The sequence below is a fragment of the Stenella coeruleoalba genome, assembly GCF_951394435.1.
Source record: "Stenella coeruleoalba genome assembly, chromosome: 13".
Classification (NCBI taxonomy): Eukaryota; Metazoa; Chordata; class Mammalia; order Artiodactyla; family Delphinidae; genus Stenella; species Stenella coeruleoalba.
The window spans coordinates 55739900-55767080 of record NC_137159.1 but is presented as its reverse complement, the minus strand read 5'-3'; the positions used below and the strand labels follow the sequence as shown (position 1 = coordinate 55767080).

Here is a 27181-nt window from a genome sequence, read left to right as displayed (position 1 = left end):
CTACTCTGTTAAGCTTTATGACAGTATCTGCAAATTTAAAAAACATTTCAATACACATTGTTTTTGTTGCTTCAGACTCCACTGCTTAACTCTTTGGTATGAGAGGCAGCCATGTTTCACATCTACTCTTCCATCTAATGAGAGCTTAAAAATTAAAACGCAGAGAGTGTTTGTGTTGTGTGCTTTATTTTTCTCTGAACTGTTTTATGGTAGGGTATGAGGAATGTGATGTGACCTCTATGAACTAACATCCATCACAGTACTTTACTATTCTGACTGTTGGATGAAATACCTGTCTGCATACAGGTAACCTTTTAAATCTCAGCACTAATGACATCATAGTAGGATATGAAGGCTAGAATACTAGTGATAAAACCAAATGACCCATTTTTACTTTTGGGAAGCTCTAATCTAATGGAATTGAATTTAATCGCGTTAGATGAAGACTCCTCCATAGAGACCCACTCCATCTAGGTCAGGGATGGTCAAGTGTGTTGCCTTTGTCATTTTTGTCTTCCATGCCAGATTTATCCTCCATTAGGACTGATAACACCTCATACTTTATGGAAGTTTTTCTACTATAATGTAGAAATGCCATGGCTATTTTACAGATGAGCATGCACAGAAAGAAAGCATGTGCATGTAAGATGTGTGTTAGCTACATTCGTAAGGGACTTTAAAGTGAGTATTCTCCAGGTAAAATCCCATTCAGTAATTTGAACCAGAACTGAAAACGGTTTTCTTAAGCCCCAAAGGAAATTATGGAGGAATCTGGCAGATTTTTTGCACTGTTTTCCACTTGCACATTTTATTTCTGCGGTGTATGTAGCATAGGCAGAGAAATCAGCCTCATTGGTTGTCTCCGTGTTTCTCTTTCTCCTCAGATGCAGACAGACATGCGGACCTATCTGGAAGTCCACTGAAAAGCAAAAGCACTAGGAAACCTTTGGCATGTATCATTGGGTATTTAGGTGGGTATTTCCTAACAGAAGAAAAACTCAACAATTTCTGTATCTTATAATCGGCTATTCAAAATTGACATACCTAAATTAAATGCAAGCCTTTCAAGTAGCTGCAATTGGATACCTTCATATATATAGTCAATTTATTTTATTTCAGAAACTTATTTTTATTACCAAAACACACAAAACATACAGAGATATAGATAGGTTTACTTTTTCTGAAAATATCATTGAATAAAAATGTAATGTATATTTATGGATATAAATACAGATTAAGCAAAAAGAGGAAAATAAGAATCACTAAATTATTAGAGGATGAATTTTTTTTTTTAACTGAAGTATAATTGACTTACAATGTTATATTGGTTTCAGGATCACCACATAGTGATCTGCCATTTGTACACATTACAGGATGATCACCGTGATAATTCTAATTACCATCTGTCACCATTCTAGGTTATTATAAAATTAACGATGAATATTCTTAATATTTTTATTTAGATCCTTCCACTATTTCAAACCCACCTCACCCCTCCCCTTAAATAGAGAAAGATTGGTTTATTTACTTTTTTTTTAAAAAAAAACCAGATAAAACTGGCTTTTAACCCACCTTTAAACAATATTTATAGTTTTAATGTGCCAATTAAGGTTACTTGAAAGGAAAGCATTAGTATTGCTTTCTGGTTTTTATCATGTTATTTAACTTGGAAGTCGCCAAAGATGATGGTTCCATTTACATTTTGAAATATAATTAGGAATAGTATAAAATTACTAGGCAATAACCTTTTTTTTTGGAAAGTTTTAAGATAAATAATTTACAAAATAATGACTGCTAAAATGGTTCCTACTATACCTAGAAGCTATAATCGCATGTTTTTATGCTTCTGATATTCTTGCTTTTTCATCTTCTCAGTAAAAGTGAAGTATGTTCTCAGAGTTGCATTGAACCTTATTACTTATATTTGTGAAAGATTTATATTTGTGAAGTGTTCAGACTTAAGACATCCAGTCTTTTAAAAAAAGAAAGATTTATATTTGTGAAGCGTTCAGACTTAAGACATCCAGTCTTTTCAAAATCAAAGTGTAGCCTTAAAGTTGGTATATTATCTGGTCCTCATCAGAGCATCCTAGGAGTCAGAAGTGCATAGCTCCTTCTTTGATGTTATTTTGCCACCTTTTTTCCTGTTTTATTCCTCAGGGCCTAAAGAGTTGCTTTGATAGCCCCCCAAAATATCACATGGTTATCACAGGCACGACCTAGCTCATGGTGATCAAATCCTTGAAGTTTGCTATCTGTGTTCCCTTGCAGGGCCTAATCCTAGAAGCCCCTCCCACCTTGCAAGGGAAAGTTTATGATCATAAAAAATAGAATATAATTGCATATTAGTCAGCATTTCCATAGGTAATTATGTGTTCCTGCTATGGGCAAATTGGTTTCTGTCTCTACCAGATAAGCCCAAAGCAGTGCTGTCCTTACTAACTGAACCACTTCCCTATATAACATATTTCTGAGTATTTACTATGTACAAGACACTTCACTAAGTGATTTGGGGAACACCAAGATGAATACAACCTTGCCCTCAAAAATCTTCAACTAGCAGGGAAGGCACACAGGTGAGAACAATTGAGCAAAGGATTAGATCCTATAAATGAATTACAGGTAATAAGCATTGGGCACTTGGAGGAAGGGATAGTTATTTCTGATGGGAGTTAGGGCAACTTATGTGAAGAAAGTAATAGTTGATCTCAAGCTTGAAAAATAGGTAGTATTTGAATAGATAGAATGTTTTTCCCCTTATGAGGCCACGAGAACTAGATGAACAAAGGTGCTTGAAAATCGGATCAAGGAAGGCAGGTTTTCTGGTCCTGATGGAGCATAGCGTATGGAGGTTGTGATGAAATATGAGGTTGGCAAACCTTCAATACCATGTTGAAAAAAAAATCAGCACTGTAATTTGGTTAGCACCTGATCCATTCCTAAATTTCAGCAAGTGTAGGATTTTGACCAGACCAATACTCCTAACAGCCCTTCCTAAATTTCAGTAAATAAGGCTGATATCCTGGCCCTCACCTGGGAAGACAGGGTGGCTTGTGCATGATTGGCATGTTGGGTAGTGACTCAGAATCAGTGAGCAGGTTTAGCTTTAGAGAAGAGGTTGCCTGGTAGACTGAGGTCCTTAAATCCAATTGCTACAGTGTTGCAATTTCTGTCCATCTACTGACAACTACATACTTCACATAAACACACATGTACCATATGCACATTACAGTTTTGTGATATATCCTCTGTCAAAGTTTTCTTCTGCTGCTTTTTTTTTTTTTGGCCATGCCACGCGGGACCTTAGTTCCCTGACCAGGGATCAAACCCAGGGCCCAGCAGTGGAAGTGCAGAGTCTTAAATCACTGGACCACCAGCGAAGTCCCATCGTCTGCTACTTCTTAACCCTAGTATTTGGAGTTTGGTGTCAGATTTCATCTATATCAAATTGTTTTTCGCTGGGAGTGATTGACCCTGGTCCTGTATCCTAGTTGCAGAGCCAGAGGAGGAATCCTGTTTTTTCAGAAAGCTCTCACACACCAGATGTGCTACATGCTATCTATGTTCCTGGTTTGATGGAGCACAAGGGTAGTTTCCTTTAAGGCTACCTCTCCAGATAGCCTTTGAATTTCTAATTCCTTGAAGAGTCAGATGCCTTATTCCCCTCATAAATCTCATGTTTAAGTGACCTTCTGAAGTGGCTTTTTTCTTTTTTTTTTTTTTTGTCTTGTACTCAACAACGTGAAGCTCAGAGCTTCAGCTAGCAGGGGCAGAACCAGCTCCCTTTTGATAAATAAAGCCATGGTAACAGCACTTGAAGTTGATTCATTATGCAAGTACTTGGGAAAATAAGCTGGTTCATAAGGAACTGGCTCTTAGCTCATTAAGAAATAAGAATAAGATGTGTGCCTATTAGCCGATATAAGTGCACACAGATTTTTAATACCACGTTCTGAGTTGAGAAACCTTTCTTCCCCCTGTCAGAGATCCATCCTTCGAAGAAACCTAATGTAATTCGATCTACACCAAGCCTACAAACCCCAGCTACCAAGCGGATGCTCACCACCCCGAATCACACGTCTCTGAGCATTTTGGGGAAAAGAAACTACAGTCATCACAATGGCCTGGATGGTATGTAAGCCCAGGAATTCTGGGGGCTGATCCCGTAGGCAGGGCTTCTCTGCCCTTGCCTGCTCCCGAGTGTTGTCTGCCACGTCCAGGAGTGTGTAACAAACAGGTTCTTCTACGCCCTGATTGAACTGTGTGGGAAGGGGGATATGAGGGAAGGCTGCCATGGGCCACAGGGAAGACATGTTGCCAAGTGCCATTTCTCCATCTCCTCAGAAGGGACCTTTTGGTTCACATTTCCTGTTAGGAGGCTTGTTTGAAAATGAAGTCTGTATTTAGCAGTTGCCTCTTCTGGGCGATAATGCTCTTGCTGTGATGCACACTCACTGCTCCTATATGTTTTCTTGAGCAGAAGGGATTATTTCGCCTTATGTCTGAGACAGCAGTGCTGTCTGGGGGTTCTTCAGTGTTCTGTGGATCATTTTAAATTTGGCATTTGTCCCTGACTTCTTTCACCTTATAAATGTTCTTAATTGCTCAAGAGTACTACAAGTCACGAAAAGAATTGCATGGTTGATGTCTTAAATACAGAGAGAATAATTTGTTTGAAATGGAAAAACTGAGAGATATCACCTCTTATGCAAAGTGCTTCTCTTGGGCTTGGCCATATAATGGCTCTTCAGGTGGAACTGAATTATCTTCCCATTCAGACTATAAACACAAGTGTAACAAATCATCCAGGCAGTATATATTGTTGATCTCAATATTCAGTATTGAATTTCAATATTCAATATTGATTTCAACTCCTGGAGTTTGAAGATGTCTTGATTGTTTAAATGTTGGCATTTATTTATGAATAAAACTGTCTCCAGGCTTTTCATGCCTTGTGGGACTCTAAATTCCTTCATTGACAGTAAATTATTTATAACAAGGCCGTGGAGCAAGGATGTGGAATAGACCTTCTAGTAATAATTTCCCATGGTTATTTTCCTTCAGTATGACTTTTGATAGTTATGGTGATGTCAAAATGAATAAAAAATTGAGGGTGAAGAGTTTAGTTTGCATTTATAGTATATCAATATGTTGTAGATTTAATTCTCCTCTCTAGGTCTCATTTTTCTTAATCACTTTCATTTATTCAACCAACGTTTATTGAGCACCCACCAAGTTCCAGGCACTGTGCTTTCAAGAATTTAGCTACACAGTAGTTTTGCAGAAATACTTCCTCGCTAATGAGAACATCGGTCATCCTTGCCTCGATATGCCTGATGTCTAGTCAGAAGAAGTCCAAGGAAGGATTGTGTCAAACTGTGGAGATTGGATTTCTTTCCAGCTTTTCCTTGCCCACAGCGTGGGACCTTTAGGTTCAGGCTTAAATGGAATAAAGAATCTTTCTTTTCCATCTTATCACCTCCCTGGACTGTCTAGGTATATAGTCCTACTGCAGAAAGTAAGTTCTGGTTTATTTGATATTTATATATTCTTTATGGTAAAAAGACTCTCGCTGTGACTGATGCTGGAACGCAGCTTTCTACTATCTTTCTCCACTCACACCTCATGGTCATGGTCATTCTGGGCCCCAGTCCTACTCCTGCATTGCAGCTCCTTTCGTTCTTTCCTTGTATCACAGGAACCTGTCTCTTTGGAATTTCTAAAAAATGCCATTATGTAGTGTTTCCTCTATGGGCTGTTTGTCCCATTTCCTTCTGAATGAATACTTTTGCGAGGTCATTGCTTCTCTGCTCTGAACAGGAGGAATGGACAGGGCACACAACGAATCCCTGGTGTTATGTTGACTGAATCCTTCAGCCTTGTTGAGGAACAGACACTTGTCTCATTTTCTGAAGAGACCTAGATGTTACACTTTTTTCAAAACCCATTTGTCTTTGCTCCCCTGTCATGGTACAGAGAGGAAGGCTGCTGACATGTGCCTTACCTGCATTATCTCATCTGATTCCGTTGACAGAAGGTTTCAGGTCAGGGGACTTAACTGTTTTGCATAACATGGTATCTCTACTGCCTGGCACAGTGCCTGGAACTTGGGGGGTGCTCAGTAAATGTTAGTTGAATAAATGAAAGTGATTAAGAAAAATGAGACCCAGAGAGGTGAATTAACTCTTCCAGAGTTACCAAGTACTCCGTAAATGGGTTGGGGTTCCCATCCAGGTGTGACTGGTTTCAGAGTCTGCTCTTTTTTTTTTTTTTTTTTTTTTAATTTATTTATTTTTGACTGTGTTGGGCCTTCATTTCTGTGCGAGGGCTTTCTCTAGTTGCAGCGAGCGGGGGCCACTCTTCATCGCGGTGCGCGGGCCTCTCACTGTGGCGGCCTCTCTTGTTGCGGAGCACAAGCTCCAGACACGCAGGCTCAGTAGTTGTGGCTCACGGGCCTAGTTGCTCCGTGGCATGTGGAATCTTCCCAGGCCAGGGCTCGAACCCGTGTCCCCTGCATTGGCAGGCAGATTCTCAACCACTGCGCCACCAGGGAAGCCCCAGAGTCTGCTCTTTTAACCACTGTTATAAATGAAGTTGAGGCTCTCAAACGTGCTGTATTAGTCAGCAAGGTAGAAACTACATAAGTTATTTTAACAGCTCTTGTAATATCAGAAATCAATATGACAGATATTGAAGGACAGAATAGGTAAATGGGGAGCATGGGCTGGGGGACAGGAAACAGCCACCATCACTAGAGCTGCGAGAGCAAAAGGGACAAGTTGGGGTTATCACAGCTAGAAGCCCAAAGAGCTGGAACTCAGACCCTTGAGGAAAGGGCGCTGCTCTGTCGGTGCTGGCATCACTCAGAAAGTGTGATGCGGCTGCTTCTGGGCGTGTGAAGACAAGCTGGGGACCGACACACACTGCTGCTGCTCCTCGGGGTGATGCTGGCAGGAGCAGGAAGGAGCAAGCCTCTTGCCTTGTAGGTGCCCTCGGGCACCCCCTGCTGGTGCAACAGGGATCTGGATGGCAGACCTGAAATGGATTTACAGAGTCCCAACCCCACCCAGAATCGCAAAGCTGAGTTTAAGTGGACGGACGTGGAGCTGAGAGGCAAAAGTGGAACAGAAACACATATTTTAGAAAATGTCCCCATTTTTGTATTCCCTGTGGACCTTTTCCTTGGGATAATTCATCTGTTTCTTGTTTCCTCAGGATATAAGATCCTGACTAACGTGAGTTTCCAAGGTGAACTCAAAGTACTAGAAAAAAATGTTAGGCTAATAGTGAGTTTTCATGGGAGAGTTAATACCATTATACACTGGAATTGGTAGGTACAAATTCATGGAAGAGCTTTGCCCTGTGTGATCCAATAATAAAATCAGTTAGCACTGCTGTAATTATCAGCATGTCAGACAGATGAGCACACCAAACAGGATGTTGGTGGGCAGAACTAATCTAACTGGAAGCAAAGCCTGATTGTACTGAGATATCCAGGTCTCTCAGCTTTAGGACTTCCTGTCCCCTTAGCAGCTTGCCCCCTTTTCTCAGCCTCCACCCTCAGTTGGAGGTTCTTCATAATGGGAAGAGAGTCTCTGGATTTCTGCTGGTAGAAAGGATTTTACCTGACATTTAAAAAAAAAAAAAGATGGACAGCTCCTTCTTATCTTCTGAAACTCACTGTCTTTCACCTGGCCCTGGCCCTGGTCCTTTAAAGGCCCTGGTATGACTGGGGGCTGGAAGTCAGCACTCTGTGTCCTCTGAACCTGTGGCACCCAGCCACACACAGGCCTCTGTGAATGGAGCTTAAATTCCAAGGGTAAAAAACAAAACCTGCATACATAAGAAGCCTCATTTTTTGGAGTCAGTGTAGACTTACCCAGATCCGTATCAGTCCCCCAACTTTCAGCCTTTCCTGTCAGGCTGTAGGTCCAGTGGTGTGCACATGCTTTCCAAATCCTGTCTCCTTTTCTGACTTACAGATGCTTTGATGACATTCCTAATGCCAGCCAACCAAGTATCTATCACATTTGGCTGACTTTGGCTAACACCAGGTGGCTGTGAAGAGAGAAGGCCCTGAGATCAGTGGGGATAGAAGAGGCATTACTTTCCATGTCTGAGAGCCCAAAAGGGAGGGCAGCAGGGGAGGTGGAATTTGTCTGTGCCATGGAAGAAAGCACATCTGACTGTTCAGAGTCAGAAGGGATTAATTGCTGGCTTCTCTGATCATTTCCTATGTGGCTTTGGGTAAATCACTTGGTTTCCTTAACCTTTTTTTTTTTTTTCCCCTCTTCCGTAAAGTACAGATTTCATTTGCCTTAATGGTGTTGTTATAATGATTAAAAATTTTCACCTACTTTACACCACTTGATCTTCCAAACACTTTATGAGGTAGGTGTTATAACCTGCATTTAAATAATGAAAAAATCTGAAGCTCAAAGAGATGAAGGGATTTGCCCAAAGTCACACTGCTAGCAAGTAGCAGAGATGAGATATAAACTCCAAGTCTAAGGTTGTTTCCACTGGGTAAATAAGCATCCCTGATCTGTGTGTTGAGTACAGCACGTACCTGGGACATGTTTCTGTTTTCTGTGTATCGGAGATGGGTTTGTGTCTGCAAATATAGAGAGGAATGTAGAGCAATTTTTCTTTGCTCAGACTGCGAAGTGTAAGCCATTATTGTCTAATCAAAGCCGTCACCTCCATCTCCTGCCTCTGTGAAGCTCCTCTGCCCATATCGTACCCCCTCCTTTTTCTGGAACTTAGGGGATAGGAGCTATATTAGTGTCAGAGAGAGGGGAGAAAAAAGTAATAGAGAAAAGCCACAACCACTTAAAGGTGAGATGTGTTTCAATTAAATTATATGATATTCCCAGCATTGACTCTGACACATAGTAGGTGTTCATTAAGTGTTAAGATTCCATCCCCTCCTTTAAAGAAGAACTATTGTTAATGTTCTATTTTGAAAATTGTTACAATATCAACCAAAGTTTTTTTAGTCATATGTGAATTGTATATAAATAAAATGTCAATACTTTCCTTATAATTACATTGATTTCTTGCCTAAAGGTATGATTCTCAAAAAAAATGACTCTTGGATTTGCTTGAAGGTAAATCGGTATGTTCCAATGTATATTTGCACATAAAAGGGGACGGTATCTATAAAGAAAAATTGCCCTTAAGTTATTTAGAAGAGTATTAAAGACAAAATTAGGTTTCTAAAGAGGGCTCATTCAACTTCCTGTAGGTTCCTGTGATGAGAGACCCTACGGCAAAGGGGATGGAACACCATCCACCTGAGGCAGCGAAATCTTTTTCAGAGTGAAGGCTGGGTCAGAAAAGACTCCAGAGATGAGAGGGCAGAGGGGTTGTACAGGCATCTCTCACCCTGTCCTGACCCCCTAAGGAGATGCCTGGGATCCCCTCCCCACCCGCTGTCAAGATGCTTGAGTTTTGGTCAATCAGCAGATCTTCCATTGCACTGCACAGGGACGAGGGGACTTCCTGCTATGTCTCCATCTTTATCAGATGGGGACCCTTGAGAATAGCTTCTGCTGTGTAGTGATAACAGACCAAGGGAGCATCAGCTGGGGGTGCTCTTAACCTTTCTCTGAGATGGCATGGCTTTTGTTCCAAGGGTACTGCTGAAGCAGGACTCAGTGTGTCAGGAAAACCAAAGGAACAGGTTCAGAAGAGAGGTGAGTTTTCAGTGGGACAGAGTCAGGTCATCTGAGCGAGGAAGTTGATGAATTGTACAATAAACTTCTTTTTAATCTGCTCTCCTCTGGCTTATTTCCCCTGCGGTATGTGAGTATACTGCAGATCGTTATTTTTCTTATTCGTTTTCTGCATTGAGTAACAACATTTCTCAATGTCTTTATACCATGAAGAGGGTATCTAATGTGGATGCCTCTAAGTATAATATTATGATCTGGTGTGTGAAGACTGTCCTTTTGATGACTTGTTTCTGAAATCAGTGATTCAGCAGCTCCAACTGTTTGTTTCCCACCCTGGGAAATGGGTGGTGGTGAGGGCCATTGTACCAGTGAGAGAGCTCTGGGAATGCATCTGCTGTCTTCACAAATCCCAATAAAAATAGACTTCCAGGAGCGGCTGACGGTGCTTCTAGGCATGCTTCGGCCCAGGCTGCCTTCTGTCAAAATTTTTATGTCATTTCAGAAGACTAAACCATTTTTTATGGAAGAACATTGAGTGCCCCTGGACTCACCTCTGGTCTCCTGTCCCAAGGTATAATATTATAACCTGATTAAATATATCAAAGTACCTTGGAGTTTTGTTTTTTTTAATAAATTTATTTATTGATTATTATTTTTTTTATTTTTGGCTGTGTTGGGTCTTTGTTGCTGCACGCGGGCTTTCTCTAGTTGCGGGAGCGGGGGCTCCTCTTCGTTGCGGTGCGTGGGCTTCTCATTGCGGTGGCTTCTCTCGTTGTGGAGCACGGGCTCTAGGCACGTGGGCTTCAGTAGTGGCACACAGGCTTAGTTGCTCTGCGGTATGTGGGAGCTTCCCAGACCAGGGCTCGAACCTGTGTCCCCTGCATTGGCAGGCAGATGCTTAACCACTGCGCCACCAGGGAAAGCCCCTTTCAAGTTGTTTTCAGTTTTTATAATGGATCATTATGGCCCAGAGTTTGTTGAATGTGAAGCAATTATAGAAGCTTATCTAATGTATCTGGAGAGTGTAAGGACTGCTGAAGCATCTTCTGAGGGCAGCGGATGTTCTCTCACACTGTGAAGCCATAGGAGCGGGGGTTGTAGAGGAAGACAGGCCCAAGTACCTTAGGTGTGAATAATCAACACCTTGGTGTTTTGACACATTCTGGAAGGATGCCAAATTGGCCACCCCGGGACCATTGCTGGGTTTACTAATAAATATCACAGTTTCTTCCAGAGAATAGTCTTGTCCTGACCCCTGAGGAAAATGCTAGTGTGTGAGCCTGTAAGAGGTCTAGGTTTGAGACCCTCTCAGCAATATGGAGGTCTTAGAAGAGTGACTGAAGTCCGTGGTAGTTACGCAAGGGCCATCAACTGTGAGAGCCAGCCCTGGCCTCCTCAATAAGTGTCTCTGTTTACCTGCAAGGGTCATTACAGGAAACCTTTTTAACCAACCTATCCCTGTGTATTCCCATTCTCAGTGACGTAGAAGGTGAACCTCTGAGAAAGAAAGTGAACCTCTGACTTGATAGCTGGGTCCCAATTTTGGCAGGAAGGGTAGATGCTTGGAAAAGGAAAGGGAAGACAGCAGAGGGAGGGAATTGGGTCCCTGAGAAACAGTTCTTCCTCAGCAGAGGTTTGACTCATTCATCCAAAGAGCAGGCACAAATGTCTGAGAAAGCTATTGGGACATCAGTATTAGATCTTGATGCCCCAGGGAAATAAAGACCAACTCCAGAAACCAATTGATTTAGGCATCTCCCTACACAGTCTCTTTATTTTTTATTTATTTAATTTTATTTTTAAAATAAATTTATTTATTTTCGGCTGCGTTGTGTCTTCGTTGCTGTGCATGGGCTTTCTCTAGTTGCGGTGAGCAGGGGCTACTCTTCTGTGCGGTGAGGGGGCTTCTCATTGCGGTGGCTTCTCTCATTGCAGAGCATAGGCTGTAGGCGCGCGGGCTTCAGTAGTTGTGGTTCGCAGGCTCTAGAGCGCAGGCTCAGTAGTTGTGGCACACGGGCTTATTAGTTGCTCTGTGGCATGTGGGATCTTCCCCAGCCAGGGCTTGAACCTGTGTCCCCTGCATTGGCACGCGGATTCTTTTTTTTTTTTTTGGCTGCGTTGGGTCTTCGTTGCTGCGCTCAGACTTTTCTAGTCACAGCGAGCAGGGGCTAGTACTCTTCTTTGCGGTGTGCAGGCTTCTCATTGCGGTGGCTTCTCTTGTTGCAGAGCATGGGCTCTCGGGCGCACGGGCTCAGTAGTTGTGGCTCGCGGGCTCCAGAGCGCAGGCTCAGTAGTTCTGGCGCACAGGCTTAGTTGCTCTGCAGCATGTGGGACCTTCCCGGACCAGGGCTTGAACCCGTGTTCCCTGCATTGGCTGACAGATTCTTAACCACTGCGCCAGCAGGGAAGTCCCTGCAGGTGGATTCTTAATCATTGCGCCACCAGGGAAGTCCCAAAACCTGGACATTTTATGATTCTGCATCACTGAAGGTAATCTGAGGTATTGGATGACAGCAGTGACTTAAATCTGCTGGGTACTTTTTCCTCCAGTGCTCTTCAGATCATCTGGGATGAAGACTTTGCGAGCTTTCTTAATCACGGGCTGTGGCTTCAGTGCTTCCTCAGAGAACTTGGGTTTGCGAGGGTCAAACATTTCCTGCCCGGGGATGCTGGAGAGGGCAAGGTCGGCCGGGTCTGGCTCATAGCCCACCAGGACCTGGATGGTTTCAGGGTCAATGGGGCTCGGAATATTGCGGTTGGCTGGCAACAGCTGGTCTGGTCTGATGGGGCTTTGCATGCAGTTTGGAGATGGGATGCCAAGAGTGAATGGGTGCAGAGGTCCGACTGCTGAGGTCCATGACGGAGGGGGCAGCTGACGAAGCCGGCTGCGGCCCGGGAGGGTGAGGGCTGTGGTCATGCTGAGACGGGCTGGGGGGAATGCCATTTTCCGACAAAAACTCCTCCAGGTCCATGTATTCCACCTGGAAAGTATCTCCGTCATAGGGAAGCGTTTTGTCCCATAAGGTTGGTCCCAAGAATGCTGACTGGGGGAACGTCGGGCTCTTACTCTCATCATCCAGCTTCTTTTCCTTTATCTTTACTAAATGCGTCTTCGTGATGAAGGGGGAGCTTCAGCGGGTTCTCCAGCAAGGACCCGAGCACGCCGTAGGGAGGTGGGATAAAGGTGGGATTCAGTGGGAGTGGTCGGGACATTTTCTCCATCGCTATGCACTCAATTTTTTTTTTTCTTAAAAAAAAAACCCACCCCAACCTCCCCCCAAAATGTTGCTGAGCTTCTTCCTCCGTCCTTTGCCAAAAGTTCTCGCTTTCAAGGCGGTGGAGACAAGGGAGGAAAAAAAAATTACCTATGTCTTTATAAATTCATCTGCATAAAAATATAAATATATCTGCATAAAAACAAAAAACTTTCAGGTTCCCAGTGCAGTCCCCAGGGAGCGCGCCAAGTGCCCGTGGGCTCCTCGACGACGTGCAGGATGCTCTCACTTGCCTCGAACCCCTCGTCTTGTAAAATGTTCAAAATTGCGAAAAGGAAAAAAAAAGACGCAGACGGCTGCAGAGGGCGGAAGGCACCGCACCAACCGGCCGCATCGGGCCCTCCCACCCCCCTCCCCTCCCCTCCCCCTCCCACCCCCTCCCCCTCCCACCCCACCCCCTCCCTGCGCCGGGGGCCGCTGCTCCCCCGGCCTCGCTGCCCACAGCCTCTTTAGATCCCAGTAAAGAAGTGAGCAGAAGTCTTCCGAATCTGCAGAGCCCCAGGGGCAATGAAAATGGAAGGATTTGTCACAGCCTAGTTGATCTGGAGACTCCCACTGGGTTTATTTTAAGCTTCCCAACCTTGCTCATTATTTTCCTTCAGTGTTTCCTGTTTTCCCTTCCAGATGACTGAGCACTCTTTAAGCTCAGAAAACATGAGTTATAATTTATGCGTGTTCCTCCCTCAACCAAATATTTATTTTTATCAGCAACTATTTACATATCCATGAATATGAAAAGTAATTAATGTAAAACTGAAGAGCAAGCTTGAAGGCAGCTTTGTTATTAGATGGAGCTTCCTAAGAAGATATCTGAGAAGACCCTTTCCGTGATGGTCTGATTGCAGCGGCGCTGAGCGCCTACAGGAACCCCTTTGGGGCAGTCAGTGAGCTGGGCCAAGAGCGAGTCCTGGGGAAACAGGGCTGATTACATTTAAGGCATCTGGGACCAGACAGCAGAAAAAAGGAGCAAAATGTTGGGCCTCCTGCATTGCTCTTCTAATTTTCTTCTTGTTTCTCTCCAGTTTTCTTTCCCTGCAGCTTTTTTCTCTACTTTCTGGAGAGTACTACTTTACTCAACTTTATATTCAAACCAGATTTGTCTAATTTCTCCCTTTAAGTCTGCCAATTTTTACTTCATGTAATTTTGAAATTCTGTTACTGAGTATGTAGTTAGAATTTTTATGTCTTTTTGACCTTTTTATCACTATGAAATGATCCTTTTTATTTCTGTTAAATTCATCTATTTTGTCTGATATTATTATGAACACGCCAGTTTTCTTTTTCTCCTGTTTTTAGTCTTTTTTTTTAAAGGTTTAAAAATAGCCTTTTATTTTTCATATACACAGACACACACAGACATACACACACGTACATGTATGTATGTATGCATTTTTTTATGGAGAGAAAAGTTTACATTTTATTTTAGAACTGAGTCTGAAAATACATAATTACTAGAATTCCCTTTTTATGCTGTTCCTCATATATAATTTGGAAAACAATAAGATTTTTTTAAAAGTTTTATTGGATTATAGTTGATTTACAATATTGTGTTAGTTTCAGGTGTACAGCAAAGTAAATCTGTTTTATATATATATATATATCTCCATTCTTTTTAGATTCTTTTCCCATATAGGCCATTACAGAGTATTGAGTAAAGTTCCCTGTGCTATACAGCAGGTTCTTACAAGTTATTTGTTTTATATATAGTATTGTGTATATGTCAGTCCCAATCTGTTTTTAGGTTTTTTTGTTTGTTTGTTTGTTTTTGCGGTACGCGGGCCTCTCACTGTTGTGGCCTCTCCCGCCGCGGAGCACAGGCTCCAGACGCGCAGGCTCAGCGGCCATGGCTCACGGGCCCAGCCGCTCCGCAGCATGTGGGATCTTCCCGGACCGGGGCACGAACCCACGTCCCCTACATCGGCCGGCGAACTCCCAACCACTGCGCCACCAGGGAAGCCCTGTTTTTAGTTTTATAAGTGAATTTTTCTATTTTTATTAAACTCAAAATAAAATGATTCTTATCACATCTCTAAAGCCAGCACATGTTGTTCCAGCACAGATTTTAAAAACCCTATGAAGCTATTTTTTAATAGTATACTGTTTGTGTTTTGTGGAGACTGTATCTTTCCTTACTTCTTTGAGGATATTAATGATAGTGTTTTTCGTTTCTTGAGTTTTCTTCTCCATGAATAATCTGTGTCTTCCAATTTGTGTTCTTCTCTTTGTGTGTTTTGGTCTCTAATATTTGTGTTCGAGGCTTCTTCCTGATGACCTTTGGTTGTGTAATAATGTTTAAGAGTAGGAGACTAAAATAAGATGAAATCTCCGTGCTTGAGCCAATAGTGCACTTCACAGTGTGGTGATCAGGCCGAGCTGTTTGTTGGGTGGCCCAAATGCCAATATCTTCAGGTCTTTTTCTACAGACTGGTCAAGTTTCCCAGAGAAGATTCTTCCCATCTATCTGAGTCCATTCAGGCTGCTGTAACAAAATATTACAGTTGGGTGGCTTATAAACAACAGGAATTTGTCACAGTTCTAGAGGCAGGGAAGTCTAAGATCGGGGTGCCAGCATGGCTGGGTTCTGGCGAAGGCCCTGCTCCAGGTTGCAGACTGCCATCTTCTTGCTGTGTCATCACATGATGAAAGGAGCTAGGGGACATGTGGGGTCTCTTTTATAAGAGCATTAATCCCATTCATGAGGGTTATACCCTCATGACCTAAGCACTTCCCAAAGGCTCTACCTTCTAATACCATCATACTGGGCATTAGGATTTCAACATAGGAATTTTGTGGGACACAGACATTCAGACCACAGCGCAGTCTGTTTTCCAGAGAATAAAGTTTTGGCCGTCTGCTTTCTGGGAACTCAAGGGGAAGAAGGCTGGCGGTCTCACCATTCAGTAGGTATATGTTCACGTGATCCCTCGGTTTGGGGATTGGTAGCTCTGCCCTCAACTGCGCTTGGTGCCTTGTGTCCCTTAGGCCTGAGACCCTCTGTTTGGTCCTCTTTAGAGAATAAACATCCAGACTTATGGAAGGTGGGCAGTTGCCTAGGGGTATGGAGTCAGGAGAGCTTCTCAAACAGCCTTCAACTAACCCTTACTGCAGTCTCCCTCCCCCACTTCCAGAGGTGTCTGGTGTCAGTTCCTTTGTATAAACTGGGTTCTCAGCTTTTCACACTGCCAGCTTCAGCCTTGGAATTCTTGAGTACCTAGTCTGTTGTCACTTGTTTATCTGCTTTCTGGGCTCCAAAATCCTGATAATGGTTTCTCCTCTGGGTTTTAGAAGGGAGGGAAATTAACTCAGACGCCAGTAGCTGGAAACCTTAAAAAAGGTTGTTGCCATTGCATCCGTTGGTTAGATAGAGTGCAGAATCTCCAAGGCCATGGATTTTATGTACTTCTGAATAGTCAAACCAAAAGGGAGAATTTTGTAAAAAAAAAGGAAAAAAAAGTGCTTATGAATCAGGGATAGTATAGACCAAAGTAGCATATGTAGATTGATACATTTGAGAATTTATTTATAAGCATAAAGGGAAATGATTTGGGCTACATCATCTAGGAAGGAGACCTGAGAATGGGTATAGATCTTTTCCTGGGGCCCTCTGCCATGCTGGGGCCTGTGTATCTGGGACCCTGCACGTGGCTCTGGTTCGTTGCTTCAAGGAAGCACAGTGGGGCTGAGGAAGCTTTGAGCAGGGAGACATGAAGCGGTACAAGGGCAGGTGGTAAGCACTGGGGTTCTTCAGCCCAGAGTGCAAAGAGGTGACATATTTCAACTTAAAACCATGGCCAGTGTGGAGAAGGCAGGTGTGACGCCAGATCCCGAGCTGCTGGGAGGAGAGGGTTGCTTTTGAACCTGGAGCAGGTAAGTTTAGCACAGATAGAAGAAAGCGTAATTTACCATGGCAGGTCGGAAGCTTGGAAAGCTATTTACAAGCGACTCTTCTGGCAGATGGCTTAATTCCATAGGGGGGTGGACAAAAAGAGAGAGGCTTCTGAGAGATACTGGAGATACTGACACACACATAACCCTTAATTTAGACACTGAAGAGGGCAGTATGCTCTTACTGGGTTGGATGGAGAATGGGGCGGCTTGGAGTAGTAGGAAAAACTCTACCTGAATTAAGAAGATCTGCATTCAAATCCTGACTCCTCAACTTACTCGCCCTGTGACCTTGAGCAATTTCCTAACCTTTCTGACTCTCACAAGGTTCTGGTGAAAGTTAAATAAGGCAGTTCCGTAACCTATCAATAAAGCAAGTTAGCCCAGTCCTGAACTGAATTGTCTGGGTTTTAATTTAACACGTATGTGCTGAGCCCTATCAAATACCAGGCTGTGTGCATATATCTCCCCTATTCTAGAAAGGCTCATGAAGTGAAGGTGCAGCTCTGCTCTATCCTGCAGACCTTCCTCAGGATGGCGGGAGGCTGTGAAGGTGAGCGTCCCTGTGTCCTAACCCTGTGTCCTCTCCTGGTTGCAGAGCGTGTGATGAGGGAGAGTATCTGAGCCCTGCCTTGGCCCGAGCAGCTGATCCCATCTCAGCAGACACCCCCCACTTCCCTCCTAGCCACTTTCCTGATAACCGAGCAGAAGTTTTCACAACATACCGTGTAACACCAGATGGTGACGTAGTTTGCCAGCACTTCTCCTTTTCATTTACTTGTTTCTTTTGAGAGTGTCTGGATGCCCAGCTCTGGGACAGGAGAGTGGAAGGTTTGGGGGCAAGTGGAGGGGGTGGGAACGACAGACACTGTGACACTGTGGGTGTTTGAGTTCACTCCCCTTCTGCAGAAAAATATGTCCCTAGCCTCCGAGTGCCCACATCATATGATTAGTTGTGGTTACCTCAGATCAGGGTGTGCCTCCTGCAGGCCAGGTGTGTTCCCCATTTCTCAGCGTCCAGTCAGAGAGGTTCCGTGATGTTGCTCTGATACGCATGTCAGCACTTGCCTGGTGTGTTGCAGCGCCTTGCCGGTAACCACTACACCTGCCCATCCGAATCCCAGCTTTAAAGGTACTTCAGTGTCATTCACATATCTTCTTGGCCTCAATTAAACTTTCCTTATGTCCACCCCTAAACGACATTGCGAGCTCTCATTTGAATCAATGCCCGACCTCCTTTCCTTGAAGGTTGTGATGGTGGTGGTGGGAGGCCTGATCCGCCCTTCCTCTCAGCTTGCCTCCGCCGTCGGAACCTGTTTAACTTCGACCCTGTTTCTTTCCTTTTCCAGAATTCACATGCTGCGTGTCAGACTGAGCTATCCCTGTTTAATCCTATAATCCAAGACTTGCTACTCTGTTCTGCTGATGTTTACGGCCGTGCCACGAGGCAGCCCCCTCCCCAGAGCATTTCAGTGGGAGACCTCCACGCGCCCCATGGAGACTCGATGGGGCAGGGGAAGAGACTGCAGGAGTGTACATCCCCAAGGCTGTGTCTCCTCGTGTGAATCAGTGTCACCTTGCTTTCCTCTCAGAGACCTCGCTGCCCCAGGGGGGACCTGCCTGGGGAATCGAGGGGCTCAGGGAGCCACTCCACGTCCCCGCTTCTCCGGCGCTCCGCACCCTGGGCACTGCGGCTCCTGGGGCAGTGGGGCTGCTGCGGGCTCAGAGCCGCTGCTGCCCTGCATGTGCCGGCTCAGCTCTGTCATCAGCTGTGTGGATGTGTACACGAGGGACACGGCATCTTTCTGAATGGATTTTTCTTAAGAATGTGCCAGTGTTTATGCAGTTCATGATATTTCCCCACATCCTTGCTGTCACTGTCACTCAGCTTTGACCTCAATAGGCTTCATTCCCCATTTTTTTAATGGGGAAATTTTGTCCTTCACCCCAGGCTTCCTGTATTTGACCCCCTCCCCCACCCACCCCCCCGCCAAGGTACAGAATTACCTACGGTTCTGACAAAACTTAAGAAAGTCGTCTTTGGGAAGCCTGTGCGCTCTTCATGTCCTCTGTACTTTGTCTCTGGAGAGCAGTTGGCATTCTGCTCGGCTCCATGCAGCTCCAGCAAGAGCAGGTGTTAACCTGAGCTGAGTGTGGGTATCACTGTGACCAGCCATCGTGTCCTGCCCTGTTCCTTCACAGCCAGAGCAGCTGACGGGCAGCTGCAGCCAGGTCGGCCCTTCTGTGAGTCCATTCACCCAGGTAGATTTTAAGCAGGTGGAGTCTGTGTGGCCTAGAAGGGTGAAGTGAGAGAACTGTGTCTGCGGGTGAGTCTGTGTGTATGACACCATGAGCCCCCCCGACCCTTCCAACCCAAACATACCTGTGAGCCCCTGTGCCTAGGCCCCGGGAGACCTGCCTGCGACCTGGTTTCTACTGTCTGCGCTCGGCACCGGCCCTGCTGGCATCACAGGCAGAGTGCTCTGCGGCTCTGTGTACACAGCCACGGGGACAGGAGTAACTTAGTGCCCCATTGGCTCCCTGAGCAGGTGTGAGTCTGGCCCCTCCCCTGCCTCTGTTTGCAGGTTCTGGCTGCAGGGCACAGGGTCCCAGCAGCGTGAAAGACAGCTGGAGTTTGACCTCCCAGGCATCCCTGGAGTCCTCAGCTGGGAGACAGCTGGGTGGCTGGTGGTAGGTGCCCCGCACGGCCAGGTGGTTGCAGGACAGAGTGGCTCCAATTGCGTTGAACACCCCACCGCCACCCAAGCAGAGCGCGGTATCCCTAAAATGACGATGACCCTCTAGATGCCTAGATCTCAGAGCGTGGGTTCGGCTCAGCAGAGAGGATGTGATGTGTGATGGCTGAGGGCGACTCTCGGAGCTGGAGCTGCCTTTTCCCTTTCCAGCCTTGCGGTCATCGTGGCTCCTCTTCCCAGGAGGGGTCGGTTCTCATCTTAGGCTTTGGCGGGGTGACCCTGGGGGCATTCTCACCACTGCCAGCTCCTGGAGCTGTTCCGGCTCTTGGCTTGGGGCCCCGTGGGTGGGCATGTGTCAGAGGTGCTCGGCGAGCCGGGCAGGGTGGCAGGCATTGCCCTCGGGGTCCCACAGAGAAGCTCTTTCTGAAGAGACCCAGGGACAGAAGGCAACCAGCTCTCGCATCACCGGTCATGTGCCACGTTCTCCTCTAAAGAAGGAGACACGGCAAAGCTGTGTCCCTGTGCCCTGCCCTGGATTTGTTGTGCACATGGACAATAGAAGGTGGAATGACTCCCTCACCCTTTCCCTTTCCTCTCCTGACCCACATGAAATGGTGACTCGTGGTTAAAGGAGCAATTAGCCGCCCGTGACTCTGCTGTCAGCTTGTTGCGGGGAGGCCCTCCTTCCCCAGGCCAGGAGATTTGGAGACCGGGGCCAGGCCGGGTCTGAAGGAAGAAGAGGGAGGCCTAGCCCGGTTCCAGTTCATGTTTAGCTGTGGGACAAGGGCAGCTCATTTTGAGCCACATGAAGTTCTTCCTTCGCCGTGTAGTAAAAGCCCCTGGTTCCGCAGCCCCGTCCTCCTTCAGGGAGGATGCTGAAGATCTCGCGCTCTCACTGCACCTCTGGAAAGTCCCCAGCATTGAACCTCCAGGGAATGGACGAGGGACACCAAGGAGCCGCTAGTATCTGCCTTTGCCACCTGAGCAGTTGGCGTGGAGAGGGTTTCCCAGCCACCCCGTTTCTTGGGGCCACAGTGTCACCATTGTAGGCGTCGGTGGCATGTCACCACTGTGAGCAGTGAGCTTGTGGGGTGACATGCAGAACCTGTCTGCACAGCTCCCAGCAGACGTGCACAGGGGTGCTGTGCTGAGCCTGGTCTGTGCTCCCTAGGACAGGGATGCAGAAGCCCGCAAGCCATCTTCCCTCTCCCCCCGTCATCGCCCGCCCCCCTGCATCCCCAAGGTGGTGCAAGGGAGGGGGACATAGCGGTTTTTAGCTTTGCCTCTCACAACCGTGCCTAGTCCCCAGCCTGGTTTCTATCAGCCTCCAGCCAGGAAAACAGAATCAGTCTGTGTATTTAAAACAGGGGTTTGGGGACTTCCCTGGTGGCACAGTGGTTAAGAATCCGCCTGCCAGTGCAGGGGACACGGGTTGGAGCCCTGGTCCGGGAAGATCCCGCGTGCCGCGGAGCAACCAAGCCGGTGCGCCACAATTACTGAAGCCCGCATGCCTAGAGCCCACGAGCCACGACTACTGAAGCTCGCGTGCCTAGAGCCCGTGCTCCGCAAGAAGAGAAGCCACCGCAATGAGAAGCCCACGCACCACAACGAAGAGTAGCCCCCACTCACCGCAACTAGAGAAAGCCGGCAGGCAGCAGTAAAGACCCAACACAGCCAAAAATAAATAAAATAAATTAAAAAAAAAAAAAAAACAGAGGGGTTTTAATCCAGGGAATCATTTAATACAGAAACAAGAAGAGCTGAGATGCCAGACAGGGGAGTGAGGGGCAACGCGGAGATGGGGAACCACAGCTGGTAGGACAGAAGGGAGAGGCCATGTTACTGGATCTCGGGAGTCACAGCCACTGGTGGGGGCCTGGGACCACAGAGGGCCAATGTGGTGGGAGCTGGAGCCATGAAGAGGCATGGTCTGTGCCAGAAACAGGTCCCTGCCTGGTCCCCCCAGGCAGAGAGGGAGCAGAAATAGCCTGGCTTCTCACTTCCTCGTGCTCTCCAGATTTCTGCAGCTGCCTCTTGTTAGCTAAACCCAGCTGGAAGCCAGCTGACCTGGGAGCTGGGGACAGGCAACCTGTGGTCAGCCCCCCACCACTCAGAGCAGAGCAGGGGAGGGTGGGGGCACAGGTCAGAGGGCAAACAGGCCGAGGATGTGCATGGCCTTGGTCCTCTCTGTGTCATGTCCAAGACTGGTGTTTATGTCCCATGCTGTCCTAAGACCCTGGTGAGGGTAGATGTGTCTTGTAGCTTCTCTTCCGCTCTGCCTAGGCAGGAAAGCACTTTGGGGAGGCAGTGGGGACTTTATTCTTAACACTTGTCCCAGTTTTCCATTGGGGGGGGTTTAGCCACTTAGCAGCCCCACCTCACCATTCCCCTCAGGAAAGCTGCATCCCAGTTTTCTGCCTACCCCTCCCCATTCCTCTTCCCCTAATCTCTGGTTTTCCCTGCCAGAGAACACCAGCCCAGACCATGCATCAGTGGTCATGAGTATTTACCCAGGATAATTCACTCAGAGCGTGATATTAACAGTGTGGACCGTCTGTCTGTAAGTAGATGCCATCTACTAATCAATTTGTATCCTGTTTCCAATAAATTTCTGGAAATTCTATCTGGTTTTATGCTGCCCTTTGCTGGGACAGTGGCTCAGCTATAAGGCTGGGTGCAGGGGCAGGCCCCCAGCCCTCAGCATCAGTTGCTTCCTCCCCTGTGTAGCTCTGAGGCCAGGCAGGTTAATCTGATGTCCCCCCAGCCGCTCAGAGGCCTTTCCCCAGGGTCCGCACTTTCTTCTGCTGTCTCATAAACCACATCCTGAGGACATGGAGGTTTCATGTGGCCAGGCTGCCCCAGCAGGTGGCTTTTGACCGTGTCCCCAAGGCCTGGAGGTATGAGAAGCAACAGGCAGACCTTGCCCCATCTCTCACTCTTGCGCTGCTGTGCCTAGAGCCAGGTGGAGGACGTGTGCCAGGCCGCTCCTGTGGTGAGCTGAGGGAGCGTGCTGTGCTCCCACCTGGGGCTTTCACAGTAAGGCTCCCATGCCAGTGAGGTGGACGCAGGAGCTGCATGTCACACAGATGAAGCCCAGCACCCTCTTCTGCATCTCACCCTCCTCAGCTCTGAAAGTCAGAAACGAACATGTCTGAGTTGACTTAAAAGCTATCAGGAGGCTGATCTAAATGCCCGGCGTTCTTCACTGTTTCCCAGGCCCTGAAACTCGCTTGGTAGAAATTATTCTCTGTTGAGTATTTTGTTGTTTCCAGCCTTTTTGACTGCAGTGTAGACTGTGCCTCAGTTGCTGTGCTAGGGCCATGATAGGCGCCCTTGGGACCCCTCCAGCCTTTGTTTGTGAGGTATGCCTGTTTGCAACCCTTGTTTGCTGGCATTTGTGAGAGGTGTTTTTAAAAAGATACACCAAGTTTCTTTCAAGAGCTTTGCTAGAGAAGCAAGACATACACACGCGAGTTTACTGGACAATAGAAAAGGTTGTAGGTAAGGCAAGGCTGTGCTGGTACTTGTAGGAGTCCCAGGAGAGAGGGCTCAGCAAGGCTGGACTAGTGGTCAGGGAAGGTTTTGTGGACGCAGAGGGACCCTCAAGGCAGAACACAGCAGCTCCCTCCATGAAATCCCTAACGTTGTGGTTCTTGGTGTCTTTTTATTAAGACTTTTGGGTCTTCCCTGGTGGTCCAGTAGTAAAGAATCCACCTTACAATGCAGGGGACGCAGATTCAATCCCTGGTCAGGGAACTAAGATCCCACATGCCACGGGGCGACTAAGCCCGCGTGCCACAACTACAGAGCTCGCGTGCCGCAAACTACAGAGCCCACGTGCCCTGGAGCCTGCACGCCACAAGTAGAGAGAAGCCCGTGCGCTGCAATGAAGAGCCCATGTGCTACAATGAAAGATCATGCATGCCTCAACGAATATCCCACGTGCTGCAATGCAGACCCGACTCAGGCAAAAATAAAATAAAGAAATAAATAATATATAAATCTTAAAAAAAAAAAAAAGACTTTTTATCCTGACCCAAATATCTCCCTCCTTCTGGAAGCTCACCTATAGAGTGTCACATGCACTGTCTCTCAAGGTGTACCAGCCTTAAGATCCATCTTCAGGACTGGGTTTTTATGGTCAAACTTTTTTAAAAAAATATTTTCTTTATTTTTTTGGTTGCTTGGGTCTTCGTTGTGGTGTGCGGGCTTCTCTCTAGTTGTGGCACGTGGGCTCTATCGTTGGGGCAGCTGAGCTCAGTAGTTGTGGCGCACAGACTTCGTTGCCCTGCGGCATGTGGGATCTTAGTCCCCTGACCAGGGATCGAACCCACGTCCCCTGCACTGGAAGGCAGATTCTTTACCACTGGACAGCCAGGGAAGTCCTTGGTCCAACTTCTTAAGAGGTTTCTTCTGATAAGTTTTATCTTCCATTTGTTCTGATCTTGCGCCTGGACCACAGGGAGTTGCTGGAGGAAACCATCCAACCTGCAGGCACTGTTGCTACCGTAGAGCTGTGAGCACCCACCTCACCAGGCCCCTTGGGCTTCTTACTGAGCAGCCCACTTATATGTTCTTCAGGAGCTTGTTTTCTTATTTCCAGAACCAGCTGTTCCAATCCTCTGTTACTGCTGAAGCTCTCACCTCCTGAGAGCCAAGCCTTCCAAAGATCCCTTCACCTTTCTTCCCCTTGTGCCCCTTGGCCTCTAGAGGACCCTCCTGGTACCCACATGTTGGATCCATTCCTCTCCCCACCCTCCTTAGGAGCTTGCAGTAGAGTGTCCTGACTCAAGCCAGACTGCCACTTACTACTGGATGACCTTGGGCAAGATATTCAACCTCTCTGTGCCTCAGTTTTTTTCATTTGTAAGATGGGAATCATAGTATCTACCTTACAGGACTAAATAAGTTAGTGTGTGTAAAGTGCTTAGCATGGGGCCTGGGACAGAGTGTTTATGATTGCCCTGTCATCATTCTGTCCCCTCTCTCCTCATCTTCACCCTCTCTCCCTTCTCCTCATACTGTTACACTTCTCCGTCCAGTCAACATCACAGAACCGTCAAACCACCACCACATCTGTCTTCTGCTCAGCTTCATCTGAAGCTAGCCTTATCTCCCTTTACTAGCAAATCTGTTGAAAGAGGGAAGAGTTGTCTCCATTCCTTCAAATCTCATTAATTCCTCGACCCATTATAGTGGGTTATATGGCTTCCCTTCTGCCCCCACCCCAACCTCTCACTGAGATTGCCATCACACGGTCACCAGAGACCTCCTAAATGCCAAATCCAGCACGACTTTTGGTCATCCTCTTTGAGCTTTCTTGAGCGCTTGACACGGTTGTCCCCATGTTACTTTTCTTTGTACTCTTCATTACATTGACCCCTTTATTCTCTACCCAGAGCAATGCTAAGTAACATTCAGATATTACAGCCATTTCCCCAGATTTTTTACAGGGATAAATTTCAGATACAGTAGTAGTCACCTGCATACCCCCTTTCCGTGTCCCTCCATTTCAGAAGTAAGCACTTTCCTTAATTTGGTGTTTCTCATCCCAACGCATGATTTTATACAATTAATACAAATGTATGAATCCACAACCAATACAGAACATGTTTTGCATATAATTAAATTTTATACAAACAACAATCTATTACTTCTTGAAAAGCTGGGTTTTTTTTTAATTTTATAAATTTATTTATTTATTTTTGGCTGCGTTGGGTCTTTGTTGCTGTGCGCGGGTTTTCACAGGTTGCGTCCAGCGGGGGCTACTCTTTGCTGCGGTGCGCGGGCTTCTCATTGTGGTGGCTTCTCTTGTTGCGGAACACGGGCTCCAGGCACGCGGGCTTCAGTAGTTGCAGCACGTGGGCTCAGTAGTTGTGGCTCGCAGGCTCTAGAGCGCAGACTCAGTCGTTGTGGCACACGGGCTTAGTTGCTCCGTGGCATGTGGGATCTTCCCGGACCAGGGCTCGAACCCGTGTCCCCTGCATGGGCAGGCGGATTCTTAACCACTTCGCCACCAGGGAAGTCCCCGAAAAGCTGTTTTTGTTTTTTGTGTTTTTTTTTTGCGGTGTGCGGGCCTCTCACTGCTGTGGCCTCTCCCGTTGCGGAGCACAGGCTCTGGACGCACAGGCTCAGCGGCCATGGCTCACGGGCTCAGCCGCTCCGCGGCATATGGGATCTTCCCGGAGCAGGGCACGAACCCATGTCCCCTGCATCGGCAGGCGGACTCTCAACCACTGTGCCACCAGGGAAGCCCCGAAAAGCTGTTTTTAATAGCACAGACCATGCAGTGTTAATCCAGGGTGTCGGTCCAGGATGCTTGACCAGACAGTGTCAGACACATACTTTGGTTCTCACATCAGCTTTCTTCAGCATGCAATTAGGACTTTTGAGAATGCTTTATTCTTGCATGGGGCACTTTGCAGTCTGTCTAGGTGGTTTGTTTTTTTTTTTTTTTTTTTGCAGTACGCGGGCCTCTCACTGTTGTGGCCTCTCCCGTTGCGGAGCACAGGCTCCGGGCACGCAGGCTCAGCGGCCGTGGCTCACGGGCCCAGCCGCTCCGCGGCATGTGGGATCTTCCCGGACCGGGGCACGAACCCGTGTCCCCTGCATCGGCAGGCGGACTCTCAACCACTGCGCCGCCAGGGAGGCCCCTGTCTGGGTGTTTTATGTTCGGCTTTCACCCTCATAAAAGATGGCTCTTTTTAATTTTTTTTTTTTTTTTTTTTACTTCCATGCTCTTTTTTATTGTTGCATTCCTGGTTTTCTTCCTACTTAAAGGTTTCTTCTGGGCACTTCACTGGGTCTTCTTTTGTGTGTCCCTTACTTGTGGGGATTTTTTAAAGGATGTTTCTTGGTCCTCTTCATTCTCCCGCAGGTGACCCCATCCATCCCCATAAGGTCACCTCTCATCAGTAAGAGGGAGATTCTGAAATCCAGTCTCCAGCCCTAAGTGTGGTGCTGCACGTGTTTACCTGCACGTCCTCCAAGCCCCTCCAACTTGTCTTAACTCTGTATCTTTTCCTATGAACCTGCTCTACCACCTGTTTCTTTAATGCGTCAGTGTCCACCCATCATCCCAAAGTTGCCTCTCTCCTTGACGTGGGCTGTGCCTCTCTGTCCGTACCTTTGCAGACTGCCACTGCCCTTGCTTGGAATACAGACTGTTTCCTACTCAGGTCCTACTCAGGTCATCTCCCACACCCCTCACCAGTCTGTCCACACTGTTCCCAGAGTAACTGATCACAATGCAAGACAGATCATCCTCGGCTTCTTAAAAACCTCACACACACTCCCTTTCCTGCCTTATTGGGTTGTCTGCAGGACCCTCCCAGGCTCCTGAGATTGCAGGGCCCAGCCTGTCTTTCCTGCCTGTCTCCTAACTCTGTCCCTAGGCCGCCTCCTCCCTTGCCTCCGTGATCTCCTCACCCTTCCCTGCACACCGAGTCTTCTCACAGCTCTGTGCCCTTGTTCATGCCCTTCCCTGTGCCAGGGATGCCGTTCCCTTTGCTACATTCCTCATCCTCCAAGACTCGGCTCACGTGCATCGCCCCCTGTCACCCCCCCCTCCAACCCCTGTGCTCTTGTGCTGTCATCCGTGCGTTACTACCTCGCAATCCCACTGGCTTGGGTTGCATTTGATCCTTTT

The 27181-nt window shown here is 46.9% G+C and overlaps 1 protein-coding gene and 1 pseudogene across 8 annotated transcripts in view; one reads left to right on the top strand and one right to left on the bottom strand.

Annotated features, from left to right (window-relative positions):
• MTA3 (metastasis associated 1 family member 3) overlaps positions 1-18758 on the top strand; it is a 164109-nt gene extending 145351 nt beyond the window's left edge. For 4 of the 7 annotated variants that reach the window (XM_079940382.1, XM_079940381.1, XM_079940379.1 and 1 more), the window contains 3 exons: positions 885-971; positions 3985-4131; positions 18187-18758. In XM_079940382.1, coding sequence (XP_079796508.1) covers positions 885-971; positions 3985-4131; positions 18187-18212 — 260 coding nt within the window. In that variant the 3' untranslated portion in view covers positions 18213-18758. Of the gene's footprint in view, positions 1-884; positions 972-3984; positions 4132-7982; positions 9837-17316; positions 17373-18186 lie in introns of those variants that run through there. The other 3 variants (XM_079940383.1, XM_079940380.1, XM_079940385.1) reach the window with 3 other exon arrangements.
• Positions 12199-12899, bottom strand: LOC307196554 (hepatic leukemia factor-like; annotated as a pseudogene). The gene has a single exon. The product of its transcript is annotated as a hepatic leukemia factor-like (transcript).
• Positions 18759-27181: the final 8423 nt, after the last annotated feature.